A 27707-nucleotide genomic window follows, 5' to 3' on the forward strand; every position below is an offset into this window, starting at 1 on the left:
GAGGTAGGGCGGGGTTGTGGGGGCGGGGTCTGTGAGGTAGGGCGGGGGTTGTGGTACGTCGGTTTGGGGGCGGGGTCTGTGAGGTAGGGCGGGGTTGTGGTACGTCGGTTTGGGGGCGGGGTCTGTGAGGTAGGGCGGGGGTTGTGGTGCGTCGGTTTGGGGGCGGGGTCTGTGAGGTAGGGCGGGGGTTGTGGGGGCGGGGTCTGTGAGGTAGGGCGGGGCTTGTGGTGCGTCGGTTTGGGGGCGGGGTCTAGGCGATCACGGCGGTGGGGCGGGGCTTCCTCCTCCTGCAGAACACGTAGAGCGCGGTCGCCGGGACGCAGCTGACAGACGACACGATGAGCATCCCGATCATCGCCTGCCCGAACCGCGGGTACTCGGTCAGCTCGGCCTGGCCCTGGGGGAGGTCAGAGGTCAGAGGTCAGACAGGGGGGGAGAGGTGGGGTTAGGGCAGGGCTGGACTGGCTATCGGGAGATTCGGGAGTCTTCCCGATGGGCCGATGTACTTTTGGGCCGATTGGGCCAGTCAGATCGAGATAAGGCCCGTAATTTCCTTTCAACGGCCCACAATTAGCGTGAAGAGCCATCAGAGTCTCTATCGTTACGTAGATGCAATTACACAACTCCTCCACTAGAGAGATGTGACGCCCTCTGGTGGCCTTTCTTGAGTCATGGTTCTCAGATAATCTGGTATAATGAGCGATGGGCCTCTGGGACATAACACTCATGCCCCTCACATTGTGAATATAAGAGGAAATAGTTTATTGTAACTCCCTCCAGGACCCACAGAACCTCAGACCTCTAGTTTTATACATTTTAGACAAATGTTTGCAAAGAAGTGCATGCTGGGAGTTGTCAGGTGACTCCGTCGTGCCCTCGTCGTCAGTGCAGTTTGTAAATCTTCTAGTTTCCATTGAAAGGATTTACAATGTTTGGCCTTTTGGGGATTTCTCTTCTCACTCCTCAGCTCCTGAACTCTGTGATGAGTTTTACCGTTTCATCTTCATCTACAGTCGATCATTTGGTGGTTTTGAGAAGTTTATTTGTGTTGCAGTCTCGAGAGGAACTTCATGAACGGAACGCACATTTTAAGATTGTTAAGTCATTTTACAAAAGTTCCTTCAAGTTATAAATGAAAAGATTAAAGTGTTGAGTCTCTGAGGCGTGAGCTTGAATTCAGCAGAAACAAAATGTAACTATTGTCCTAGATTTGTAGCTTATACTGTTTTAGTTCAAGTCAAGGGCTCATTGTTTTGCTCATCACCTCGACTATTGCATTGAATATGACTGTTTTCTTTTTTTTTAGAGGGCCGGTCTTGACCCAAAAGTCCCGGGCCGGTTTTTTCTGCCAGTCCAGCCCTGGGTTAGGGTTTGGGGTTAGGGGGGGTTGGGGTTCGGGGTTCGGGCTGTGACTCACCAGCTCCTTGCTCCAGGCCTGGTATGGTTAGGGTGGTAGGTGGGGTTAGGGTTAGGGTTAGGGGGGGTTTGGGGTTCGGGCTGTGACTCACCAGCTCCTTGTTCCAGGCCTGGTAGGGTTAGGGTGGTAGGTGGGGTTAGGGTTCGGGGTTAGGGTTGGGGTTAGGGGGGGTTCGGGGGTTCAGGGTTCGGGCTGTGACTCACCAGCTCCTTGTTCCAGGCCTGGTAGGTGGGCGCCCCCCCCCGGACGTAGTTGACGATGTAGAAGACGAGCAGAGCGATGAGGAGCAGGGGGCTGACGAAGCGCCACATGATCCTCCAGTACCAGTGCGGGGCGTGGCCCAGCATGTCCTCGATGTCCTTGGAGAACCTGCAGCGGCGCAGACACGTGAGCGCTCCTGAACACGGAACACGGAACACGGGACACGGGACACGGAACACGGGACACGGGACACGCTCACCTGCTGATGCCGTAGATGTAGCTGACGGTGATGACCTCGATGAGCACCACGAACAGCAGGGAGAAGTTGGCCCCGTAGTCGTTGAAGATGGTGAGCCAGTAGTTCCCGGACGGCGTGGTGAAGCCGAGGGCCACCAGCATGCAGAAGACACACACCAGGCCTGGAGACCACAGGGACGGGGTCAGAGAGCGTGGAGGATCAAGATTTTGAGGTTAAAAAACGCAATATCACGCTGTCTAGTTTTCACCAGCAAGTTCTCTTTTAGTGGAAGATGTTGAACAAACATAACTTCAACAGGACAAATTGATGAAAAAGTGGCAAAAATGTCACAAAAATGTCACAAGAAATTGACAAAAAATGGAGGAAAAAATGACCAAAAAATGACAAAATTTGACGAAAGAATTGACGAAAAAATTGACGAAAAAATGAAAAAAAATCGGACAAAAAATTACAAAAAAAAAGACAAAAAATGTAACAAAAAAATGATTAAAAAATTTCAAAAATGTGACAAAAATGTGATAAAAATTGACGTAAAAATTACAAAAAAAATTAGAAAAAAAGACAAAAAATGTGCCAAAAAATGTGACAAAAATGTGACAAAAAATGTGACAAAAATGTGACAAAAAATGTGACAAAAATGTGACAAAAAATGACAAAAAAAACTACAAAAAAAGACAAAAAATGTGACAAAAAATGACAAAAAAAACTACAAAAAAAGACAAAAAATGTGACAAAAAATGTGATAAAAATTGACGTAAAAAATACAAAAAAAATACTTCAACAGATACATTCTTCACAGGAAAAAGTCTATATTACAAGGACTGGATGGACAAAACTCTTTGGTGCATTTTGGATTTGTTGGACTTGGATGGAAACCTGCTCTCTTATAATGACTTCAGCCTGAAGTGGAACTTTTTTAGTCGCCCAAAACAGTTTTGTTATTGCAATTCCAAAACCATTCTTGCTTTTTGCTTGAGAATATCTAGAATACACAATTTTTTTATAGGTGAAATTCAATTTTTCGACCAAAAATGTAATAATAGATTTATTAGACAAATACTAACTAGTGAGCTTTATTCAAAACAATATAGTCGAATTCAAGACTTCAAAGAATATGAGCCAGTGAGGGTTAAGAAATTAAGAATATCTGAAATATCCTATTCTTCCAAAATCCAAGGAAATTCATCTTAAACTTCTCAACAACATATATCCGTCAAGCGAATTTTTAAGACTAAGCTTTAACTTTGATAGTAATGAATGTTCCTTTTGTAAAACTTTTGGTGTGTTTTGGTCTCAGATCCGAGAATGGCTGGAGAGAAAGAAAGTATCGGTTAAGCTGACGTCGCGTGTAGATGTTTTATATGGGACGGTTTTGGAAAGAGAATCAGAAAAGCTGCTGGTAAACGTAATCCTCATAAGCATTACATACATAGATCAACATTGTTCAAATCCCCGCCTGCATTTAGAGCTTTCATTAATGACTTTAATCTGTTCTGCAAATCTTTAAAAGTTATGACATTTAAAAAAGCAATGAAGCTCCTGAGTCAAATACAACATTATAAATTAACTGACCCTTAAACCTGAAGATGTGTATATATGTATATTTTTTTACCTGATCTATTTTTCTTTCTTTGAGTTAGGGTTTTAATTTTTACAAGTGCCTTAATATTGCACTGTCATTTTCTGTTATGTGCCTTACAGTTTGTATTTGTTGAATAAATAAAAATGAAACGGGGTCAGAGAGCACGTCCTGGGTCAGAAGCTCACAGAGAGAGGGTTAAAGCGGTCTGTTTGTGGGTCGGTACCGTTGAGCAGCTCGTTGCTGAGGTTGGAGAACACCTTGAAGTCCTTCAGGGGGGTCACGATGGCCGTCACGTTGCCCAACATGCTGCCCATGCCCAGCATCAGCAGCATGAAGAAGTAGAGCACGGACCAGAGCTGGGACAGAGGCATGTTGGTGATGGCCTCGCTGTACACGATGAAGGCCAGGCCCGTGCCCTCCACCGCCTGCACACGCAAACACGCCAAGGTCACAGGTCAGACACACGCAAACACGCCAATGGTAAGATTCACGCAAACACACCAAGGCCACAGGTCAGACTCACACACATAAAGAGCAGAGAGGAAACATGGGTTCTGGTTCTGGTTCAGGTGTTTTCCTGGAGGACTCTGAGTCAGTCTGTCTGAGGAACCTGCTCTGCCCGTCCTTGTGTAGCTGGTTCTGGTTCTGGTTCTGGTTCTGGTGTTTGGTCACCTTTTGTATGTTTTTTTTTCTTTCCTTTTTTTCCATTTTTGTAGAATTTTTGTAGAATTTTTGTTGAATTTTTGTTGAATTTTTGTTGAATTTTTGTTGAGTTTTTGTTGAATTTTTGTTGAATTTTTGTTGAGTTTTTGTTGAATTTTTGTTGAATTTTTGTTGAATTTTTGTTGAGTTTTTGTTGAGTTTTTGTTGAATTTTTGTTGAATTTTTGTTGAATTTTTGTTGAATTTTTGTTGAATTTTTGTTGAATTTTTGTTGAATTTTTGTTGAATTTTTTGTTGAATTTTTGTCACATTTTTGTCACATTTTTGTTGAATTTTTGTCACATTTTTGTCACATTTTTGTCACATTTTTGTCACATTTTTGTCGTGTTTACATCCTCGTTTTCTTCTCATTCTTTGTGCCTATTTTGGTGTTTTTTCCCAAGAAGCTTTTTGAATTCGGGTAAAGCCAAACTGGAGAACATGTGCTCCGTTCAGGTGGGAGTTAAGAGGTTCAGGTTCTGGTGTTTTCCTGGAGGACTCTGAGTCAGTCAGTCTGAGGAACCTGCTCTGCCCGTCCTTGTGTAGCTGGTTCTGGTTCTGGTTCTGGTTCTGGTTCTGGTTCAGGTTCAGGTTCTGGTTCTGGTTCTGGTTCTGGTTCAGGTTCAGGTTCTGGTTCTGGTGTTTCCTGGAGGACTCTGAGTCAGTCTGTCTGAGGAACCTGCTCTGCCCGTCCTTGTGTAGCTGGTTCTGGTTCTGGTTCTGGTTCTGGTTCTGGTTCTGGTTCTGGTTCTGGTTCAGGTTCAGGTTCAGGTTCAGGTTCAGGTTCTGGTTCTGGTGTTTCCTGGAGGACTCTGAGTCAGTCTGTCTGAGGAACCTGCTCTGCCCGTGCTTGTGTAGCTGGTTCTTGTTCTTGTCCTGGTTCTGGTTCTGGTTCTGGTTCTGGTTCTGGTTCTGGTTCTGGTTCTGGTTCTGGTGTTTTCCTGGAGGACTCTGAGTCAGTCTGTCTGAGGAACCTGCTCTGCCTCAGACGGTTCTGTTTGTTTCTGAGAGACTTTTTGGTCCGGTTTGTGATTAGAACGTCTCACGTGCAGCAGATCTGTTGTGTTTTTGGAGCAGCTGAGCTCGAGCTGCAGATGAACTTCTAACGCTGCTGTTGAACATCACGGAGCTCCGTTACGACGTTTCAGCTTCATCAGCAACAAGACACAAACCTGGAGTTCATGGCTCAGTTTGGATCTGATAAACGTGTCGCTCTCTCGCTCTTCCTCCACATTCAGCTCCATCAATGTTTCTATGAATCACAAGCCGCAGAGAAGACAAAAGAAGAAGGTCCAGCTCCTCTAATGGTGCTGCAGTGGAGAGGGTGACCAGCACTGAGTTCCATCACAGAGAAGCTCTCCTGGACCATGAACACGACATCACTGGTCAAGATCAGCGTCTCTACTTTCTCCACAGGTTAAGAAGAACCAGAGTCCCAGCCTCCGGTATGTGCAACTTCTACAGAGGGACTATAGAGACATTGTCATTTTTTTGTCATTTTTTTTGTCATTTTTTGTCATTTTTAGTCATTTTTTTTGTCATTTCTTGTTATTTTTTTGTCATTTTTAGTCATTTTTTGGTCAGTTTTTGTCTTTTTTTTTCTACAGAGGGACTATAGAGAGCATCCTGACCATCACTGTGGTTCTTCTACAGAGGGACTAGAGCATCCTGACCAGCTCCATCCTCCATCCATCCGGAGGAGCCTCCAGCGCATGGTGAGAGCAGCGGAGATGATCTGTGGAGCCCCCTCTCCCCTGTATTAAAGAGATGTCCTCCACCAGGGACCCTTCACACCATCACACAGTCTCTTCAGGGTGATGCCTTCAGGGAGGAGCCTGTGGAATCTGCGGGTCAGGTCCAGTCGACTGAGGAACAGTTTCGTCCACAGGGCCATCAGGAGCTGAACCCCCCCATGACTCCTGCTGTGTGTGTGATACGGTTCCTTTAATACAGTGTAATGTCAGGTCTCTTTATGTCCATGTGAGAAAATCCACTTTGAACTTTGAACATGAACCCGTAAAACAGGAGCAAACCAAACACTCCTGGAGAAGAATCTGTGTTTCCTGCAGAGCTCAGCAAGAACAAACCAGAGCGTAAAGCAGGGGGGGGGGGGCAGGTCTGCGGGGCGGGGGCCGATCTTCTTCATTGTAAAAAGAAACCTGACAAACAAACCTGACAATTTCAGCCAAAAGTGAAGCTCCACTTTCTACAAACGCCAGTGCTGAGCTTAATAAATGTCCTAATTTGGTGTTTCCTGTTTGGACATTTTTAAGTAATTGACAGTATTTCTCATATGTTTACAGGACTTTATTTACCCCCTGCCTTTTCTCCAGTTCGACCTTCCCAAAATCTAAAAAGCGTCTTTAAAAAAAAGAATCAAAAGAGTGACAAAAACCCCAAAAACGACCAAAGAAGTGATGAAAAAGCAACAAAAAATAACAAAAATGCAACAAGAAAAGCAACAAACATGCAGCAAAAAAGGACAAAAAGTGAATAAAAAACCGTGCTTCAGTTTTAGGTTGTAAACTCCAGTCCAGAAGCTTTTACATTTGGGTAAAGCAGAACTGGAGAAAATGTGCTTGGCTAAGGTTTAACTAAAATAATGTTTCTCAAAATCATCTTGAGGGCCAAAGGTTCTAATGTTGCCTACCCCTGGCTTAAAGGGTTCATTCACGATTACACACATTTCTAATCTCAGTTTCAGTTTCTCCACAAAGCTTGTGTTGGAAACATGAAGCTTCTCCCTGAGCAGAGAGAACTCTTCCTGGTGGAGACACGTTAAAGCTGTCGGTGTTTGCAGTGTCCAGAGCCAGAAGTCACAAAGGCCGAGCAGATTCCTCAGACGAACCAGGCCGACCCCCCCGACGACAGGACCAGACCTACAGCCTGAGCTGTGAACGCTTTCCTTTAAGTCACACGGACAAACATCACTGTGTGTTTGTCCAGGGACGGTTTGAACCCCTTAACTCCCGCCTGAACCGAGAGCATTTTCTCCAGCTTTACCCCAATCCAAAAGCTTCTGGAAAAAAGGTGTGGAAATAGCAACAAAACTGAGACGAAAACAATGATGGAAATGTGACAAAAAAGTGAGAAAACATTGACAAATAAGTGAGGACAAATTGATGAAAAAGTGGCAAAATGACGAAAAAAATACGAAAAAATTGCAAAAATGTGACAAAAATTTATTTTAAAAAATGACAAAAATGTGATAAAAATGTGACAAAAAATGACAAAAAAAGACAAAAAATGTGATAAAAATGTGATAAAAATGTGACAAAAAAATGACAAAAATGTGACAAAAAATGACAAAAAAATGACAAAAAATGATAAAAAAGTGCCAAAAAAATGACAAAAATGCGACAAAAATTTATTTAAAAAAATGACACAAATGTGATAAAAATGGACGAGGTCTTAGCTTTCAAATGAGGCGTTTCTTTGTCCTGTTACTTTTACATTTGGGCAAAGCTGAACTGGAGAGAATGCATTAAAGCCCCATGTTTTTTCTCCAAATCATTCCCACGTTTCTCGACATTATATATTCATTGATTTGATATATTTTAGTATCGGAAAAAGCGTCAGTTTGGGAAGTGTGGTTAACCTCTGACCCCCCGCCTGAACCAAAGGCATTCTGTCGTCTTTGGCCATTATATAGGCCTGTGTAACACCTCATTTGAAAGCTAAGACCCACAAAACTGATCTTTTTCCTCACGTTGTTGCTGTTTTGTGTCACCTTTTTATGTTTTGTTTTTCTTTCTTTTTTTCATTTTTGTTGAATTTTTGTTGAATTTTTGTCACATTTTTGTCACATTTTTGTCACATTTTTGTCACTTTTTGGTTGAATTTTTGTCACTTTTTGTCACATTTTTGTCACTTTTTGGTTGAATTTTTGTCACTTTTTGTCACTTTTTGTCACATTTTTGTCACTTTTTGGTTAAATTTTTGTCATATTTTTTGTTGAATTTTTGTTACTTTTTTGTTGAATTTTTGTTATTTTTTTGTTGATTTTTTGTTGAATTTTTGTCACTTTTTTGTTGAATTTTTGTTATTTTTTTGTTGAATTTTTGTTGAATTTTTGTCACATTTTTGTTGAATTTTTGTCACTTTTTGTCACATTTTTGTTGAATTTTTTTTACATTTTTGTTGCGTTTACATCCTTGTTTTCTTATTTTTTGTGCCTTTTTTGGTGTTTTTTCCCAAGAAGCTTTTTGATTAGGGTAAAGCTGTAGAAAATGTGCTCCGTTCAGGTGGGAGTTAAGAGGTTGCAGTTCTGGTCCCGGCCCGGATCTGACCTCTGACCCCCGTCACATGTACCGTGCTGAGCTCCTTGTCCAGGTCGCAGGTCTCCACGTTGTCGGCGATCTGACTGAACTCCAGCGGGAACGAGGAGTTGAGCTTCTGCAGCCACTCCAGCACGTTCTCCTGCGTGATCAGGTCCTCGGCCAGGCTGAAGGTGTTCAGGAGGAGCAGCCGCAGCCTGGAGACACCGAGCACACGGTCAGTCAGGCGGGACCTGTCTACAGCTGTGGAGTCTGGAGAGCCCCCCCCCCTGCATGACACCGGCTGTTCCCCAAAGCCCAGGAACCTTGCCTTGCATAGACATCATATAATAAAGGCCAGACCTCCAGCATTACCGGCGGCCATGTTGCCACAGGGAAGCTTTCTGGTGAACTCTGTGGCATCAGACGTACGGTACGAACACAAATCCTCTTATCTCGCTGGAGCCTTTACAAAAGTAATTCTAATTATAATTCCGAATGCTGGAACATGTTCATGATCATGTGCGTCATAACTCCTGCTCTGACGTTTATAACAAACCAAACCGCTGGAAAATCGGTAGAAAACTGAGCAAGTTCTGGTGATTTAAAAGCACCATAAAACACAATGTTACGAGTGGGCGAGCTCCTGTGGCAAGATGGCCGCCTGTGGCAAGATGGCCGCCGCGTGCGGACGTCGCCCTCTGTTGGCCAGCAGCGCGTACGACACATGTAGCCTTTATTATATGAAATCTATGCTGCTAACGGAACACACTTCAGAGATAAAAGAAGTGGCATCACAAAATAAAAAAGGGAGTGGTGTTTCACCCAGGGGGGGGTTTGCTGAGGGGGGGGGGGGAGTGGGGGGAGGGGGTATCTGCTGAGGGGGGGGGATTCTGAAGTAATTTGATTTTTACCAACTACAAATAAAGAAACAAAAAAAAGCATCCTCTGCACTTTAGTCGCTCCACAAGATTCCACACTTTATACACAAGGCAGGTAGATAGATCGGTAGATAGATCGGTAGATAGATCGGTAGATAGATCGGTAGATAGATCGGTAGATAGATCGGCAGATAGATCGGTAGGTAGATCGGCAGGTAGGTAGATAGATCGGTAGATAGATCGGTAGATAGATCGGTAGGTAGATCGGTAGATAGATCGGCAGATAGATCGGTAGATAGATCGGTAGATAGATCGGCAGATAGATCGGCAGGTAGGCAGATAGATCGGTAGATAGATCGGTAGATAGATCGGTAGGTAGATCGGCAGGTAGGCAGATAGATCGGTAGGTAGATCGGTAGATAGATCGGTAGATAGATCGGTAGATAGATCGGTAGATAGATCGATAGATAGATCGGCAGGTAGGCAGATAGATCGGTAGATAGATCGGTAGATAGATCGGCAGATAGATCGGTAGATAGATCGGTAGATAGATCGGTAGATAGATCGGTAGATAGATCGGTAGATAGATCGGTATATAGATCGGTAGGTAGATCGGCAGGTAGGCAGATAGATCGGTAGATAGATCGGTAGATAGATCGGCAGATGGATCGGTATATAGATCGGTAGGTAGATCGGCAGGTAGGCAGATAGATCGGTAGATAGATCGATAGGTAGATCGGCAGGTAGGCAGATAGATCGGTAGATAGATCGGTAGATAGATCGGTAGATAGATCGGCAGATAGATCGGTAGATAGATCGGTAGGTAGATCGGCAGGTAGGCAGATAGATCGGTAGATAGATCGGTAGATAGATCGGCAGGTAGATCGGTAGGTAGATAAAGGTAGGTAGGTAGTCTGGTAGGTAAGTAGATAGGTAGATAAAGGTAGGTAGGTAGGTAGGTTTTTTCCGGTTGGTAGGTAGGTAGTCCAGTAGGTAGGTAAATAAAGGTAGGTAGGTAGATAGGTAAGTAGATAGATAGACCGGTAGGTAGGTAAGTCGGTTTTTTCCGGTAGGTAGATAGATAGATAGGTAGGTAGGTAGGTAGTCCGGTAGGTAAGTAGATAATGGGACCTGTCCAGGCAGTTCTCGTAGTTGACCGTGGCCTTGAAGCCGTAGATGGCGAAGGTGACGACGCTGGCGAAGATGGAGGTGAAGCTGTTGATGAGCGACACGATGACGGCCTGCTGCTCGAAGTTGTTGTGGTACTGGTTGTAGGAGGAGAAGGCGACGAGCGAGCCGAAGCCCAGGCCCAGCGAGAAGAAGATCTGCGTGGCCGCGTTGATCCAGGTGGACGGGTTCAGCAGCTGCTCCATCTGAGGAACACATGGAAGATCAGCTCCATTTTCTGCTGAGTCAGAGCTCGAAGGACCTCAGGGAACTGTTTTAGGTCCCGTCCTTTTCAGCCTTTATAGGATCTATCGTGGCGAGGCAAAACATTTCATACCATCCCTTACCCACGTCTGCCTCTACATTTGAAAGACGGCCTTTGGTCCCACATTCTGTTAGTTTTCTTTGAGTTTTTTTTTCCATTTAAGCAACTGGAAAGTGCGTAATTATTTAACCTCTTAACTCCCGCCTGAACCCGCCTGAGAGGATCATTTTACTCACGTCACCAGATTTTTGTTGGGTATTCAACTCATTTATGTAACTTTTTTTGTCATTTTTTTGTTGTCATTTTTTGGTCCATTTTTCATCAATTTTTTATCAATTTTTTTGTCAATTTTTTGGCATATTTTGTCAATTTTTTGTCATTTTTTATCAATTTTTTTGTCACGTTTTTGTCCTTTTTTCCGTTAATTTCTTGTGACATTTTTGCCACTTTCTCATCAATTATCGTCACTTTTTTTGTCAAATTTTTGTCATTTTTTTTGTCATTTTTTATCAAATTTTTGTCATTTTTTGTCACGTTTTTGTCCTTTTTTCTTCCATTTTTTGTTAATTTCTTGTCATTTTTTGTCATTTTTTTATTACATTTTTGTCCATTTTTTTTCATTTTTTATCAATTTTTTTGTCACGTTTTTGTCCTTTTTACCGTTAATTTCTTGTGACATTTTTGCCACTTTCTCATCAATTATCGTCACTTTTTTGTCAATGTTTTCTCACTTTTTTTGTCAAATTTGTATCACATTTTTGTCACATTTTTGTCCATTTTTTTTGTCATTTTTTATCAAATTTTTGTCATTTTTTGTCACGTTTTTGTCATTTTTTTGTCAAATTTTTATGATTTTTTTGTCACATTTTTGTCATTTTTTTGTCAAATTTTTATGATTTTTTTGTCACGTTTTTGTCCTTTTTTCTTCCATTTTCTGTCAATTTCTTGTGACATTTTTGTGACATTTTTGCCACTTTTTCATCAATTATCGTCACTTTTTTGTCAATGTTTTCTCACTTTTTGGTCACATTTCCATCATTGTTTTCGTCTCAGTTCTGTCGCTATTTTCTCACCTTTTTTCCAGAAGCTTTTGGATTGGGGTAAAGCCAAACTGGAGAAAACGTGCTCGGTTCAGGCGGGAGTTCAGGGGTTAAAGGGCAGAAGTTCCAGGTGAAATCAGGAGTAGTTTGAATCAGGGATGGAGACTTGGGACTCGACTCCACAGATTTAATGAATAGAGATCGGTTGGTCCAATTCATTGTAACGGTCCCGAATGGTCTGTGAATAAACATGGCTGCTCAATCTCCTCCTACACTGCAAAAAGTAATGAACTAGATCAGTATAAACATCTCAATTTGAGCACAATAATCCACATTTTAGTTGTTTTCACTGGGTAAGAAGTTGTCGGGCATTTGTCCTGGATTATTTCACTTGTTCTGAGATGTTTCTGACTCGTTTCGATACATTTCGTCCTTATTTCAGATCATTTTCTTTGCCAATGGGGAAAGAACATTGGTCTTATCTCATTGGCAACTTTACTTTCTTATTTCAAGCGAGATTTACCCTAGAACTGGTCTGAAATGTCCTCAAACAAGCAAAGCAAACTCGGTCCGATCAGGAAAAGTGTCTAAATGAGTGAAAACCGCTCAAAACAAGAAACATTTCCTCAATTCAAGTCATTTAAGACAATGCCTGATATTTACTTTTTGTAGTGTATGAAGCCTGTCCCCCCCTCTCACCCCCCCCTCACCCCTGACATGGACGACAGCGTACCTTTGGCGTGAACATGTAGACGATACCGTTAATGGCGCCGTGAAGCGTGAGGCCGCGGATCAGGTAGATGCTCAGCACGATGTACGGGAAGGTCGCCGTGAAGTAAACCACCTGTAATAACAAACAGCAGGTAATAACACACCAGTATCATGTAATAACATCATGTAATAACAACCATCATGTAATAACATCATGTAATAACAACCATCATGTAATAACATCATGTAATAACAACCGTCATGTAATAACAAACCAGTATCATGTAATAACATCATGTAATAACAGACCATCATGTAATAACAACCAGCATGTAATAACAGACAGGCTACCATCATGTATTATACCATGGTCTGGGTGATACTGGATTCTGATTGGCTGGTGCATTATTTTAGTCCGGTAGTTAAATCACTGGGATGTCACTCCGCTGTGGCGTCGCCATAGCAACGCATGACACAGCTGAATCAGATAAAGGCGTAATTAGTGACTGACAGGAACGTATGAGATGGATTTAGTGTTTGCTAAATGTTTGTAGAGGAGAGTGAGCAGCTAGGTTAGCTACTGTTAATAACATATGAGCTTTACATTTCTATTGGAAACGGTTAAGGCTATTCATCATTTTCAGACGTACATAAAATGATCCTGCATTGAAGCATCTTTGTCTGGATTAGTAAAGTCAAACATAAAAGTTTGAGTTGGGGGGGCCCAGGTGTGAGCGACTCCACCGCAGCTGTTTCCATAAACAGTTGAGCTGGTTGAGCTAGCTAGCTTTAGCTTCAGGTTAAACCTTGTAAAAGGTAAATAACTCCTGCCCACGAGTGCCGCATATCGGTGTAACACCACTCCGGAGTGTTACTCCGCTGCGCGTCGTGCATTATAACCGTCTAATGCACGGCTCCGAGTTGTTTAATCCTTACATAACACACCAGCAACTATCATGTAATAACAACCATCATGTAATAATTTCAGTCAAAGTCAGATTTTTGTGAAAATGAATTTAAATAAAAAGTCGTTCTTGAAACTAAAACTGCTGTTTTCTTTCACTGCTGAAAATACCATAAAAGTACCTGAAACCTGAAACCATGTGACCTTCAGTAACAGGAGAAACCATGTGACCTTCAGGAACAGGAGAAACCATGTGACCTTCAGTAACAGCAGAAAGGACTTCACTCCGGGCTTTTGCTTATTACGTCCTTTTGTCGGTCAATGATTCACAAACACGACTGTTTGGATTTCACTGGAGCGTTTTCCTGTCGACTCAAACGCCGGATGATCTCACACCAGATGACCTCACACGTATGACCTCACACGTATGACCTCACACTGAATGACCGGGTGACCTCACACTGAATGACCGGGTGACCTCACACTGAATGCCCGGGTGACCTCACACTCCTCTGGTTCAGGCGAAAGCCTGCGGACACGCCGGGGGCCGTGTTTTACGTAACATGTTTTGAAAACTGTGGCGTTTTGACCCGAGCGAGCGGTTTTGCGGTTTTTCGGTTTTGCTGATGCGTAAACGCGAGGCAGACTTTACGAGGCTGAGGCGGCGTCTACAGGGACAAACATCTGACCGAGAACGTCCCTCAGGACCCGGAGGTGATTGTTATTCCTGTCTGACCCTGTACGTAGGTGTTGTAAATGTTCAGTCTCATGACCTGTGGATGAAGTCGTTTCAGAACCTGCAGTTCTTCTGTTCTCGTCAGGCACTTCCTGATTATTTTCTCTGTCGTCCTTACCGAGGATCTTTTTATATATTATTTATTAACCTTTATTTAACCAGGATAGTCCCACTCTCTTTTTCAGGGGAGTCCTGGCCCCAGAGGAGAATCTATTGTACATGTTTTTAGTGGTAGGGGAAACCGGAGTACCCGGAAGAAACCTACGCAGACACGGGGAGAACATGCTCCACACAGAAAGACCCCGTCCAGGTGGGAATCGAACCCGGGACCTTCTATCTGTGAGGCGTGAGTGCTAATCGCTGCTTGTTGGGTATTCAACTCATTTTTGTAACTTTTTTGTCATTTTTTATAATCACATTTTTGTCTCTTTTTTTATCAATTTTTTTAAATCAATTTTTCGTCATTTTTTAAAATAAATTTTCGTCATTTTTTTCGTCAATTTTTTGTCAATTTCTTGTGACATTTTTTTCACATTTCCATCATTGTTTTCGTCTCAGTTTTGTCACTATTTTCACAGCTTTTTTCCAGAAGCTTTTGGATTGGGGTAAAGCCAAACTGGAGAAAATGTGCTCGGTTCAGGTGGGAGTTAAGGGGTTAAATATACTTTAGTGTCGTAAAAACGTCAGCCGTGTAGACACCGGATCATTAGTGTAAAGTGTAAAGAGAAGCGGGCCGAGGCCCCGGGCCTGTGGGGCTCCGCGTACCTTCCCGGTGGATCATCAGTGTAAAGTGTAAAGAAAGGCGGGCCGAGGCCCCGGCCCTGGGGGCTCCGCGTACCTTCCCGGTGGATCATCAGTGTAAAGTGTAAAGAAAGGCGGGCCGAGGCCACGGCCCTGGGGGGCTCCACGTACCTTCCCGGTGGATCGTTAGGAGCTCCGCGTACCTTCCCGGTGGTTCATTAGTGTAAAGTGTAAAGAAAGGCGGGCCGAGGCCCTGGCCCTGGGGGGCTCCGCGTACCTTCCCGGAGGATCGTTAGTGTAAAGTGTAAAGAAAGGCGGGCCGAGGCCACAGCCCTGTGGGGCTCCGCGTACCCTCCCGGTGGTTCATTAGTGTAAAGTGTAAAGAAAGGCGGGCCGAGGCCACGGCCCTGGGGGGCTCCGCGTACCTTCCCGGTGGTTCATTAGTGTAAAGTGTAAAGAAAGGCGGGCCGAGGCCCTGGCCCTGGGGGGCTCCGCGTACCTTCCCGGAGGATCGTTAGTGTAAAGTGTAAAGAAAGGCGGGCCGAGGCCACAGCCCTGTGGGGCTCCGCGTACCCTCCCGGTGGATCATCAGTGTAAAGTGTAAAGAAAGGCGGGCCGAGGCCACAGCCCTGGGGGGCTCCGCGTACCTTCCCGGTGGATCATCAGTGTAAAGTGTAAAGAAAGGCGGGCCGAGGCCCCGGCCCTGGGGGGCTCCGCGTACCTTCCCGGTGGATCATCAGTGTAAAGTGTAAAGAAAGGCGGGCCGAGGCCACAGCTCTGGGGGGCTCATTAGTGTAAAGTGTAAAGAGAAGCGAGCCGAGGCCCCGGCCCTGGGGGGCTCCGCGTACCTTCCCGGTGGGTTGTTAGTGTAAAGTGTAAAGAGAAGCGGGCCGAGGCCCTGGCCCTGGGGGGCTCCACGTACCTTCCCGGTGGATCATTAGTGTAAAGTGTAAAGAGAAGCGGGCCGAGGCCCCGGCCCTGTGGGGCTCCACGTACCTTCCCGGTGGACTTGACCCCGTTGCTGATGAACAGGTAGGTCATCAGCCAGGCCAGCAGGAGGCAGAGCGCCTGGCCCGTGTGGACGCCGCCGTTGTACTCGATGCTCGGAGCCACGTTCAGGGTCTCGCGGTAGAAGAAGTACTGCGTGGGCGTGGCCAGACGGCACTCCTCCAGCGGCTCCGTGCGATTGGCCGAGAGCAGGCAGGTGGACCAGGGCAGGACGGCCTAAAGACGGCGAGAGGCGGAGACAAAGTCAGGAAACACATTCTGTTCCAGACGCTGCAGATGGAAAAGTAAAGACTAAAAACTTTAGCTGCAGATTTTCATTCAATCATAAATAATCTAAATAATGGACAGAGACGGGTTTGACCCTCGTGTGGCCGTCACGGGTCATTCAGACTTTCCTCAGAGAGACTTTCGGTCAGACATGAGTGACGGTAACATGAGGCTAAACACACTGAGCTCTTTGTTTCATTGCTCTTCAGTCACAGACTGAGAAGTGAAGAAGGAAGTCATGGAGACAGAACTTCAGACTCTGCTGCCTGTAAGAGTCACATCATATTCTGAAACTCAAATATGTAGAAAAAACATAATATATGGAAAATTATTTTTACAATTAATCACATCATTATGTTTGGTGAAGACTTTACAGTAATGATTAGTTCTTTTTGTCTAATGTTTTTCTGCCCCCGGGCCTGACGTTGCCCCCCCTGATAAAGAGTTTTGTTTGTGAAACCTCCTCTGTTTAATCGACCCAGCCCAGATACTAGACCGTCTCTGCTGACCCGCTCAACCCTCTCACCCCTGTGGGACGCCTCACCTGGAAGGAGTGGAACAGGTACCAGAAGCTCCAGCCGTTGATGATGTTGTAGTAGAGGCACAGGTAGAGCGACGTGACCATCCCGGCCAGACCTGGGTCACCACAGGATCACAGGACGTTCAGACAAAAGCAGCAGTACAGACATGGGACGGTCACGGGACGATCATGGGACAATAACAACAGACATGGGACGATCACGGGACAACAGACATGGGACGATCACGGGACAATCATGGGACAACAGACACGGGACAATCACAGGAACAACAAACATGGGACGATCACAGGAACAACAGACATGGGACAAAGCCGTGACTGGTTTGGCGACTCCTGATCATCATCAGGGCGGGGCTAAAGACTTACTGCTTTCATAACATGAACCTCTTACCACCCACCAAAACCAAATGCATTCTCTCCTCTTTGCCGTCACTTTTCACTTCCCTGATCACTTTCTTATTACTTTCTTTGCTGTTCTTTTGTCACTTTTTTGCTGTTTTTTTTGTCTTTTGTCTACTGGATTTCTTTCATTTTTTGTTGGATTATTGTCACTTTTTTGCTGTTTTTTTGTCTTTTTTCTACTGGATTTTTTTTCATTTTTTCTTCTGGATTTTTGTCTTTTTTTGCTGTTTTTTTTTTCATTTTTCTGCTGGATTTTTGTCTTTTTTCTACTGGATTTTTGTCTTTTTTCTACTGGATTTTTTTTCATTTTATCTTCTGGATTTTCTTCATTTTTTTGCTGTTTTTTTGTCATTTTTCTACTGGATTTTTTTCATTTTTTGCTGGATTATTGTCACTTTTTTGCTGGATTTTTGTCTTTTTTTTGCTGTTTTTTTTTTCATTTTTTCTTCTGGATTTTTGTCATTTTTTCTTCTGGATTTTCTTCATTTTTTTGCTGCTCTTTTGTCACCTTTTTGTTGAGTTTTTGTAATTTTTGTCGCTTTCATTGGTCACTTTTTAGTGCTTTTTTGCTGCGTTGACGTCCTCATTTTTAGGCCCGAGCGGCCTGCCGTCGCAAGGGCCTATTGTAATCGCAATCACAGCGCAGTGCGCGCAGCGCACTGAACCCAAGTGCGCGGAGCGCACGAAAACAGCGCGAAGCGCTGTCCCCATGTCAACCGTAAACTCACCATGTAAAACCAGAGGTGTGGGCCCTTTATACTTATTATTGCATTAAAGGGTATATATGTGGGGTATATATAGTATATATAGTGGGGGTATATAGTGTGAATGGGGGTATATAGTGGATGACGAGCGCGAAGCGCTCGTCATCCACCCAGGAACCCCACGGATGCGTGCGGATCGTTGAAAGCTTTCCAAAAATGTATAATACGATATCGTCGCGAAAGCGACTATATTGTTTTTGCCGAAAATATTATTATTCTTTCTCGCTTCTTCTTCTTCTTTCTTTCTTTCTTCTGCTCTTTGAGCAGGAATTTGACCCCCTGAACATAGTCGAAAACTCACCAAACTTTGCCCAAAATTCAGGTTTGGTGAAAAATTAATTAAAATGTGTGTTTCATATTGGGGGGAAAAAAAATGGCGCGACAGCGCCACCTACAAAAGTGAAAATACATTACGCCAATGGGGGAGGGGCCGAAGTAAACTTTGTCGTAGAGCGACGAGATTCGGTACAGACATTCGTCATGTGACGCCAAAAAAAAAATATTATTGTGGCCACGCCCCCTGACAAACCGGAAGTCCGCCATTTTGAAAGGAAGACCGGAGAATGCTGAGTCAGCGTTTTCGCTTACATCGCATTTTAACGAACTCCTCCTAGGGCGTTTCACCAAATGAGCTCAAAATCGCTCCAGTTCATCTCGAGATGTGGGGCATCAAAAGTTATCCAAATTTTTTGGCTATGTTTTACGGTTTGTTTGCGGCGAAGCCGCAATCTTTCCGAAGTATTTTGCGATTCATCAAAAACTAAAAATTGCTCCCATTTGCGCAAACAAACTCCGATTAAAAATCGGAAATATACATTTTTTTTGACCTTTCACCCCTGGACACAACAAATGTGAAAAAATGACACTGGGCGCGATAGCGCCCCCTCCAGGTACAGAAGAAAAAATGCATTGTGGGAAAAAAATTAGTTTGTCGGAAATGGATGAAATTCGGTACAAAAATAGTTGATGGCGTCCCGATCCAAAGAGCCAATGAGACCCATATCGTATTTTGTACGGTATTGCCATGGTGACGCCCGGGGCCCCCCATGTAATTCTAATGGGGCTGACACATGAATCTCACATTATGCAACATTACAGCGCGTTAGCGCCCCCTGTCAGGAGCTTGTGGACAGTGGACATGGAAGTACGGCCCGTTAGGGCTGTCTGATGCTACTTGTGAAATTTAAAAGTTTAAGGGCGCGCTAGCGCCCTCTGCAGGCTGGAGCCATTGTTCACATGGAGAGGCTAAAAATGCAGTTTTGATGTTTACTGACAAAGATGAATGGCACATCAGGGCAAAAAAATGCAGTGTGGCGCCCTTGGTACGGTTATGGCACGGCAATAGAGGCGCTAAAGGAGGCACGGCCCGCGAGGGCCGTTCGATGCCGCTTGCGGCTTTAATCTGTTTTTCTTTTTTATCGCTGTTTCGAAGAAGCTTTTAGATTTGGAGAATTTGGAGAACAGGAGAAAACATGTCCAGGTGGGAGTTAAGAGGTTAAAACTCACCCACGCCCCCCAGGTACGGGCTGATGGAGGTCCAGGCTCCGATGCTGCCCAGGCGCATCTTCTGCCCGATGGCCAGCTCCAGGTAGAACAGCGGCACGCCCTCCAGGAACAGCATGAGCAGGTACGGGATCAGGAAGCCGCCTGCACAGGAAGCACATCTCATCACCGTGTCCACCCACATCTCCATGAGCCCTACACTGCCAGAGCCTCCATCAGGTACATCTGACCATAAACCTGTCCACCTTACTCCGAAACCAATGACAACAACAGGGCAGAAGGTCCAGAGATGCCAGAGAAGAACTCCATGTACCAACAGATATCAACACAGGTACAGACGACATTCCCTTTGTGTAGATTCAATAATGAAGGACTCTCACGAATGGTAGACCCTCCTTCACAAGGGAAATGAAGAACTAAAGGAAGCCTTTAGAGCGAACCACACTGAGAAGGCCACACAAAGAACTGATGGACAACTCATGGAAGCCAGAAGAAGGTCCAGGGATCGTGCTGAGCGGAGATACAACTCATTTTTGTAACTTTTTTGTAATTTTTTTTGTCACTTTTTATCATTTTTTGTAATTTTTTTGGTCACATTTTTGTCATTTTTTTGTCACATTTTTCCTAAATTTTTTCTTCAACTTTTTATCAATTTTTTGTCATTTTTTTGTCACAGATGTTCAGATTTTGCTGCGTTCAGGTGGAGAAAGTTCTGAGCGAGCCAGAGTTGAATGTCCGAAAGGCGGCTGTGGAGGGATTCGAGAGCAGAGGCAGAGTTGGGGAGAACTGGACACCATCAGCATAAAGGTGGAAGGACAAGCTATGTTTAGAAATGATAATGAAATAATGACCGGGATTTTTTCCATTTCTTCAAAACTTTTTCAAAAACATTTTCCATATTTTTCCCCGTTTTCCTCCTGCGTAATGTAACGTTCTAAACTCTGAATGTCGGACTTGGTTTCTGGACTTTTCCACTGCAAAAAGTGGATTCTAAGCAAGTAAAAAATGTCTTACTTTAAGAAATAAGTTCTTATTTTTTCCCTAAAAAGTAACAATGTCTCACTGAGAAAAGTTTTCTTGAGGAAATAAAATCTCGCCATTTCTTGTTCAGATAAATTTGCTAAAAAACAAACAACATTGAAGAATATTTTTTCTTATTTTAAGAAAAACTAAGATCAACAACTCTTAATGTAAGAACTGATTCTCACGTAAGGGATAATGTATAGAACGCTGGTCATTATCGGGAAAATAAGCACCTTCAGGGCGAACCGGACCCCGATGTGAAGCGGAGGGGTCTTGTTTCGCCCTGAAGGTGCTTATTTTCCCGATAATGACCAGCGTTCTATACATTATCCGCTTATTATTCGGCCATTTGCAACTGAACACACACAACATAAACTTCGTACACTTTTATGAAGGTGAAAGGTTTATTTAATGACTTCCGCGACAAATAGTTCCCAAAAGTTTGCGCGTTGCTCGGCAACGTTTTGCTAGGCTAGAAGCAGCAAGGCTAGCAGCTAGCCTAGCTACTTAGCTGAAGGTGCAGTTGGAGGAATGTTGGTGAATCTCTGGATAAGTTGAAAGTCAGACTCACACTAACTTCACGAGCGATTCCCCGACTTCTCTCTCAGTGACGGGACAGATAGTGTCGCTGCTACGTACGCGCGGAGTGATATGAAAGCACCAACTCCGTTGCCATTGGCAGCGTCATTATTTTTCTCAGACGTCCTTTATCAGAAAATAATGACCGGGAGAACGTTGGGAAATCCCATTCAAATCAACGGAGCTTCTACTTACGTTGTGAAGAGCCGGATAATAAAGAGAGATAAAACATTCCATTCTTTAAAGTGGGCGGCTCGGTGGCACAGCGGTTAGAGCCTCAGCTTCACAGCTCGAAGGTCCTGGGTTCGATTCCCACCAGGACGGGGCCTTTCTGTGTGGAACATGTTCTCCCCGTGTCTACCACTAAAAACATGTACAACAGGTGATTCTGACCATCAGCCTGGCTCCACATCATGGAGACGTGTCCCCGGGCAATACTTTCCTTAAGGGGAGACACTACAGGCAAAACTCAATTTGTTCAGTTTTCAGGTTTTGGGCCAAATCTGTCTCTGAACATATAAACTTTCACCCGGAAACAGAAAATATGCCTAATCTTCACAACAACATGTTTAAATATTGCGCTGATTCAATGTTCCCCCATAGACTTATATGGGAGAACGCAATTTCAAGGGCCTTTTTCTCCAAACACATGTTTCTGTCATTGTGGCGACACTTTGTCCACGTCAGTAGAACCTAAAGACTTCACATTTTCCAGCCTTGGACTGAACAAGATTTTTTCAGAGGGATTTTTTATTATTTAATCCCTAAGCCCCGTTTATTGAGTTTTGAATGTCAAAAAATAAGGCGAAAATTAAATTTTTACAAATGTTTTACACTAAAAAACAGCTTATTTTAAAACTAAACAAGAAATCCTAAATCCCCTCTGAGAAAGTCTTGGTAACTCATTCATCAATAAAATGAAACCATAAATTTGAATGTAGCTCTATCCATTATTCAGATTCCGTCGCCGAAAAGATGGGAAATTTGGGGCATTTTTAAGCATAAAACACCTTGTTCTGATATGAAAAGATAAAATGACTGAAAACTTGTATTTTTTTCTCACATTTATGCCAGTGATCGACAGCAACAGTTTCAAACCGATATCTGTAAATATACATTTTTTCCCTTTTCACCTGCAGCGTCTCGCCTTAAATATTGGTATTTATTAAGAACATTTGGCTCAATAATGTGAGTAATTTAGAACATTTTACGTTTTAAGTAAAATACCCACAATGTTTCACTGAATAAGAATGTTTTCCTTAAATTATTCCATTTTCTGAGGACATTTTGCTTAATTCTAGTTTTTTATTTGCTTAAATTTAGTGTTTCTTTCTTGTTTTATGATGAGAAAAATGTTCTAGGAAAAAGAATTCTTTGCAAGAATAAAACCCTGACCCCATCGGCAGAATCTTTTCCTCCTTCTTATTTTAAGTTTCTTGCCCTTGTTTTTAGCAGGTGCTTTGTGCAGCGTGTCCTAAAGTCCGGCGTCGTCTCTCTCAGATGAACTCAGGTCACATGACTGGACTTTAGGCACATCAGAGCAGCGCCAAGCCACAGTAAAGCCATGCGAGTGGGCGGGGCTTACCTTCGCCCACACGCCGGTCGTAAAGAAGCAAAGTGCTGCCGATCGATCGTCCGCAGACGTGGGATCGTTGTTGCCCGGGAGACGGGACGTAAACAGGAAGTGACTCTGCTCTGGGTTTACGATTAACACACAAAGAAAAACATCTGGGCCGTGTCCGAATGTGCACCTGACCCCCCCCCCCCCTCACCCCCCCTCGTTCACTACATCGGCCCCCACTGTGTGACAGAGCAGAGGCGTGAAGAGGGAAAACTGAACATTACTGACTTTACCTTATACCCTCATCACCCCCGGGCGTAACCGAGCTTTACCCAAATCTAAAAGCTGGAAAGAAAAGTATCCGAGAACAAAAATGTGCTGGAAAAGCAACAAAAAAGTGACAAAAACAAAACAAAATGTGATGAAAACGTGACGACAAAGCAGTGTTAACGTCGTCGACTGAAATATTTAGTCTTAATTTTAGTCAAAGTGATATTTTTGTGACTAAAATTGGACTAAAACTAAATTAAAAGTTTCTCATGAGACTAAAACTGTGACTAAAATGTCCAGATATTTGAGTCGACTAAAATCAGACTAAATAAAAATGAAAAGGAGAGACTAAAATCATCCAAACTTGTATTGAGCGTCTGAAAGAGCCTCAGATCATGTTTAAAGGATCAGCTCTGAGCTTTGTTCATGTGGAGCAGAAACATGAAGCAGAGGAACAACATTAAACATGATTAGAATCAATATTATCAATGCAAAGTCCACTAAAGTCTTAAATTTAGTCGACTAAAACTAGACTAAAATTTAAGATATTTTTTTTAACTAAAACTAGACTAAAATCGAATTACATTTTCGTCAAAAGACTAAAACTAAACTAAATTAAAATATGTGTCAAAATTAACACTGTGACAAAGCGATGAAAAAACAACAAAAACATGACAAAAAAAAGAAAAGAAAAACAAAGCCACAAAAAAGTCATGAAAAAGCAGCAAAAACAAACATCAACAAACAAAAATTCCAGGTGTGACAAAAAGTTACTGTCACTTTTCCAGATTTTATCTTTCAAATGAGGCGTTAGTGTTGCTCTCCGGTCAAGAAGCTTTTGGATTTGAGTAAAGCCAAACTGGAGAAAATGCTCTCGGTTAAAGGGACTATAAGGAGTTTAAAAATGTTAAAACTAAGTCTTTTCCTACATGTTCCTCCATGTCCTCATGTTCACCACCTCTAAAGTCCTGCACGAGCTGAATATAGAAGCTGCAGTTACACGTCTGACCTGAGGGGGCAGTAGTGAGCATAACGTGGCTAACTTGCCTCTTTAAGGCGGGGGGGTCAGAGGTTCACATATGTGTTTGTGGAAGTGTCGCATTCACGCTAGTTTGGGCCAGAGTCCAGGGCCGTTTTTCAGCCCCGCCCCCGGTCACTGACGTAAACATGAGACCCCTGCAGCGTCCCTGTTACCATGGAGATCCGCCATGTTTGAGGGTACTAGCAAACACTGGCCATAGACTAGCATTAGCTACATGAACAAACCGCGTTAGCTCCAAGCACAAATGCTTTAAAGGGGGGGTGTTAAGCTTTACATCATGTTTTTATGTCATTCCCTCTTTAACCCCTTAACTCCCGCCTGAACCGAGAGCATTTTCTCCAGTTCAGCTTTACCCAAATCCTGTAGGCCAGTGTAACGCCTCATTTGAAAGACCTACAAAACTAAATTGATCTTTTTCCTCACGTCATCAGATTTTTTTTCATCACTTTTTTTGTCGGGCAGTCGTCTCATTTTTGTCCATTTTTTGTGACTTTTTTGTCACTTTTTTGTAATTTTTTTATATTTTTTTTGTAAAATTCTTATCACTTTTTTGTCCATTTTTTCCTCAATTTTTCGTCAATTTTTTTTCACTTTTTTGTCACTTTTTCGTCAAATTTTTCTTTTTTGTGTGAAATTCTTAGCACTTTTTGGTCCATTTTTTGTCCATTTTTTGTCAATTTTTTCTCAAATTTTTGTCGATTTGTGTCATTTTTTTGTACATTTTTCGTCATTTTTTTTCTCAATTTTTCGTCAAATTTTTCTCAATTTTTCGTCAATGTTTTCTCACTTTTGTCACATTTCCATCCTTGTTTTCGTCTCAGTTTTGTTGCTATTTTCACACCTTTTTTCCAGAAGCTTTTGGATTGGGGTAAAGCTGGAGAACATGTGCTCGGTTCAGGCGGTACCTAAGGGGTTAAAAACATGGCTGAAGTGTTGCCTTGGCACATTCACGTATTTTTGAGTAATCTGTAAAAACTCTGATGGCGGCCATTTTAGGGATAGGTTTGCCTGAGTCCTCCTTGGAACGCCCCCACCTCCTGGAGACGCCTCCGAGCTTTGGTCACCAGAACCCCCTCCCCACTGATGCCACAGACAGCGTGTGGAGGGGGCGTGTCTAAAGGCTCAGAGGTTCTTAAAGAGACAGAGGCCTATTTCAAGACATTCACTACAGCCATTTTGAGAGAGACATTTTATACAAGGCAGTTATTCTAATTTACTGCATTTACAGACCAACAGAAGGTTTGTCATCATTGTGGCGTGATATAGACTGGTGCTGTGGGACTGACAAAAGCAGAATACCCCCTCTTTAAGTCCCTGTTACCATGGAGATCCGCCATGTTTGAGGGTATAGCAAACATTGGCCATAGACTAGCATTAGCTAAACGAACAAACCGCGTTAGCTTCAAGCCCAAATGTTTTAATGTGAACAAGAACTCCATTAGTTTGTTCAGGAAGACGCCCACAATGCTTTGCAATAGTGTCTTTCACAGTAAAGCAAAGCATCATGGGCTCACTTAGTCATTCAGTGTTTTTACCATTAAAGAGACATAAGTGCTGACCCAGAGCTGTTCTCAGAGGGATGTTTGGTTCAGATCAACAACATGACACAGAGAACAGGCCAAAGGGACAACGAGAGTGACGGGTACTTTTGTAAAAACATGTTTGTGCAGGTGCCAGTGGAGACCCCTCCTCGTGCCCACACCGGCCCCGGGGCCCGGGCTCTGACCCCGCGGGCCGGGCTCTGACCCGCGGGCCGGGCTCTGACCCGCGGGGCCCGGGCTCTGACCCGGACTCAGACTGATCGAAAACAAACTGATGTTATGTCACACATGAGCCACATCTGCTTCAATCGTCCACAAACCTGCGTCACTGCAGCTCAGACTGAAGGCTCCTGCAGTGACCAACAGGCAGCCCGGGGCCCCAATCAGGCCCGCCTCTCCCACATGTGAACCGTCAGGTCTATTTGACTGGGACACTATATTATTAACTGTAAAGGCACAACATCAAACTCTGTGTTAATACCAGAAAGTCCATTAAAAAACATAATAACCACAAACACAGGGAGCACGTCACATGTGTCTGAGCAGGTCTGATCCGAGGCGTCAGTGCTTCAGGTAGTGCAGCTCTGACCTGTGGGATTCTCTGTGGATGAGCAGAAAACTCCCACATCCCGGTCTCCCCCCGCGCGCACGGGCCAGGCCTCAGCGGGAGTTCGACCCACACATTACATCCACTAAAACCCGCGCGGACACGTGGACTTTACGCACGAAACCCCCAAACGTGACGCGTCAGGCGCAGGAGTCCAAACGTGCCCAAACAGCCGCGCGTAACGGAACCACGAACCTCTGCCCGCGCGCGAACTCACAGACCGGAGGGCTCGAGCTCCGAGAGGGGGGGGGCTTTATCTCGCGCTGATCAGGCAGGTCTTCGTTCATAAAACCGAATTACGCACATTTACGCGTAAAACGTAACTTCCCAAATAACTCCACGCGGACTCGGTGCGAGATTCAAACACCTGAGTGTGAAATGTGTGTGTGTTACTCACGCACACACACGCACGCACGCACGCATTTTCAGAAACCACAAGGTCTTAGCTTTCAAATGAGGCCCAGCACCGGCCTGTGGGCTGTGAGCGAAAACCTGACAAATAAGCGACAAGAATCCAGCAAAAACCTGACAAAAGACAACGGAAACCTGACAAGAAAACAGAACGGAAAAGGAACGAAAAAACACAGTGAAAACCCGGCAAAATACACCAAAAATAATCATTGAAAAAGTGATAAAACCGCGAGAAAAAACAACAAAAACCTGACGATGAAACGACAAAAAAGCAACAAAAACTCGAAAAAGTGACAAAGAAAACACGACGAAAAATGTGTTGTTTTTTTCCATAAGTTTTCTCAGGAGGAGGAGGAGGAGGAGGAGGAGGAGGAGGAGGAGGAGGAGGAGGAGGCGCTCCATCAGAATCAATACGCCAGTGCCAAGATATTTGTAACAAGTTCAGCTCTCGGGTGGTTTAGTTTTAGCAACTTTCAAGTCCAAGAAGTTCTCGTCGCCCAAAGAGATAAACTGTGGCGTCTCCGAGTCCGGATCATCTGGATGAGGTTTGACGGTCTTAGCTTTCAAATGGTGCTACGATTTGGGTAAAGCAGAAGTGGAGAAAAAGCACTCGGATAAGAAGGCGTTGGTTAAAGGTTAAAGGTTAAAAGGAGGAGACTCAGAACTTGAGGATTCATTAAAAGTGAGTTTAAACTGATGCTGGATCTGTGGTTTACTTTGTGCAAACAGATACTATATAAAGTACACACTCAGAGTACACGTTAAATACTCCCTGCCTGTACTTGCCTCTGGAGGGTCCGACATGATGAAACTCAAAAAAGTGACAAAGAAAACACGAGGAAAAATGTGTTTTTTTCATAAGTTTTCTGAGTTTCCAAATGAGGCGCTACATTGGCCGAGAAGCTTTAAGATTTGGGTAAAGCTGAACTGGAGAAAACGCGCTCGGTTGAGGCTGATTCCAAAGCCCTTGTCCTGGTGTTTGTCCCGCGGGGATAAGGCTCCGCACGCGCCCCTTAAGCCCCCCCGTGTCCCGCTCCGGCAGCAGGTGCCCCCGTCCCACGACACTCACCTCCTCCGTGCATCTGGCACAGGTACGGGAAGCGCCACACGTTGCCCAGTCCCACGGCGTAGGACACGCAGGCCATGATGAACTGCGTGGGGCTGTCCCAGTTCGGCCGCGCGCCTTTCTCCGCCATGTTCACGGACGCAGAGAGGGTTACGGTCCCGGGGGGAGAGGAGGGAGCGCGGGCGGGCGGAGTGTGGTCCTCAGCGCCGGGGCGGCTGCTTTTAAACGAGAGGAGGGTCTTTCCCCCGCCGGCTCTGGAGG

General features: G+C 44.1%; 1 protein-coding gene across 1 annotated transcript; it reads right to left on the bottom strand.

Moving 5' to 3' along the window:
• Positions 1-224: 224 nt before the first annotated feature.
• Positions 225-27707, bottom strand: LOC306972109 (sodium- and chloride-dependent transporter XTRP3-like). The gene is made up of 11 exons (XM_079568592.1): positions 27450-27707; positions 19350-19490; positions 16681-16772; positions 15858-16085; positions 12503-12613; positions 10429-10670; positions 8472-8634; positions 3683-3884; positions 1878-2037; positions 1621-1786; positions 225-397 (listed from the first exon to the last, which is right to left on the bottom strand). The coding sequence occupies exons 1-11, from the start codon at positions 27574-27576 to the stop codon at positions 251-253; spliced, it is 1779 nt and encodes a 592-aa protein (XP_079424718.1). The 5' UTR covers positions 27577-27707; the 3' UTR covers positions 225-250.

This window comes from Gobius niger (assembly GCF_951799975.1).
Source record: "Gobius niger genome assembly, chromosome: 13".
NCBI classification, from domain to species: Eukaryota; Metazoa; Chordata; class Actinopteri; order Gobiiformes; family Gobiidae; genus Gobius; species Gobius niger.

Bases quoted from the DNA above. Each gene is read 5' to 3' on its own strand.
- LOC306972109 (XM_079568592.1), bottom strand. From the start codon at position 27,576: ATGGCGGAGAAAGGCGCGCGGCCGAACTGGGACAGCCCCACGCAGTTC. The intron at 2,038-3,682 runs GTACCGACCCAC...TGTGGTCTCCAG, and splicing joins CAGCAACGAGCTGCTCAACG to GCCTGGTGTGTGTCTTCTGC. The intron at 398-1,620 runs GTGAGTCACAGC...GACCTCCCCCAG, and splicing joins AGGCCTGGAACAAGGAGCTG to GGCCAGGCCGAGCTGACCGA.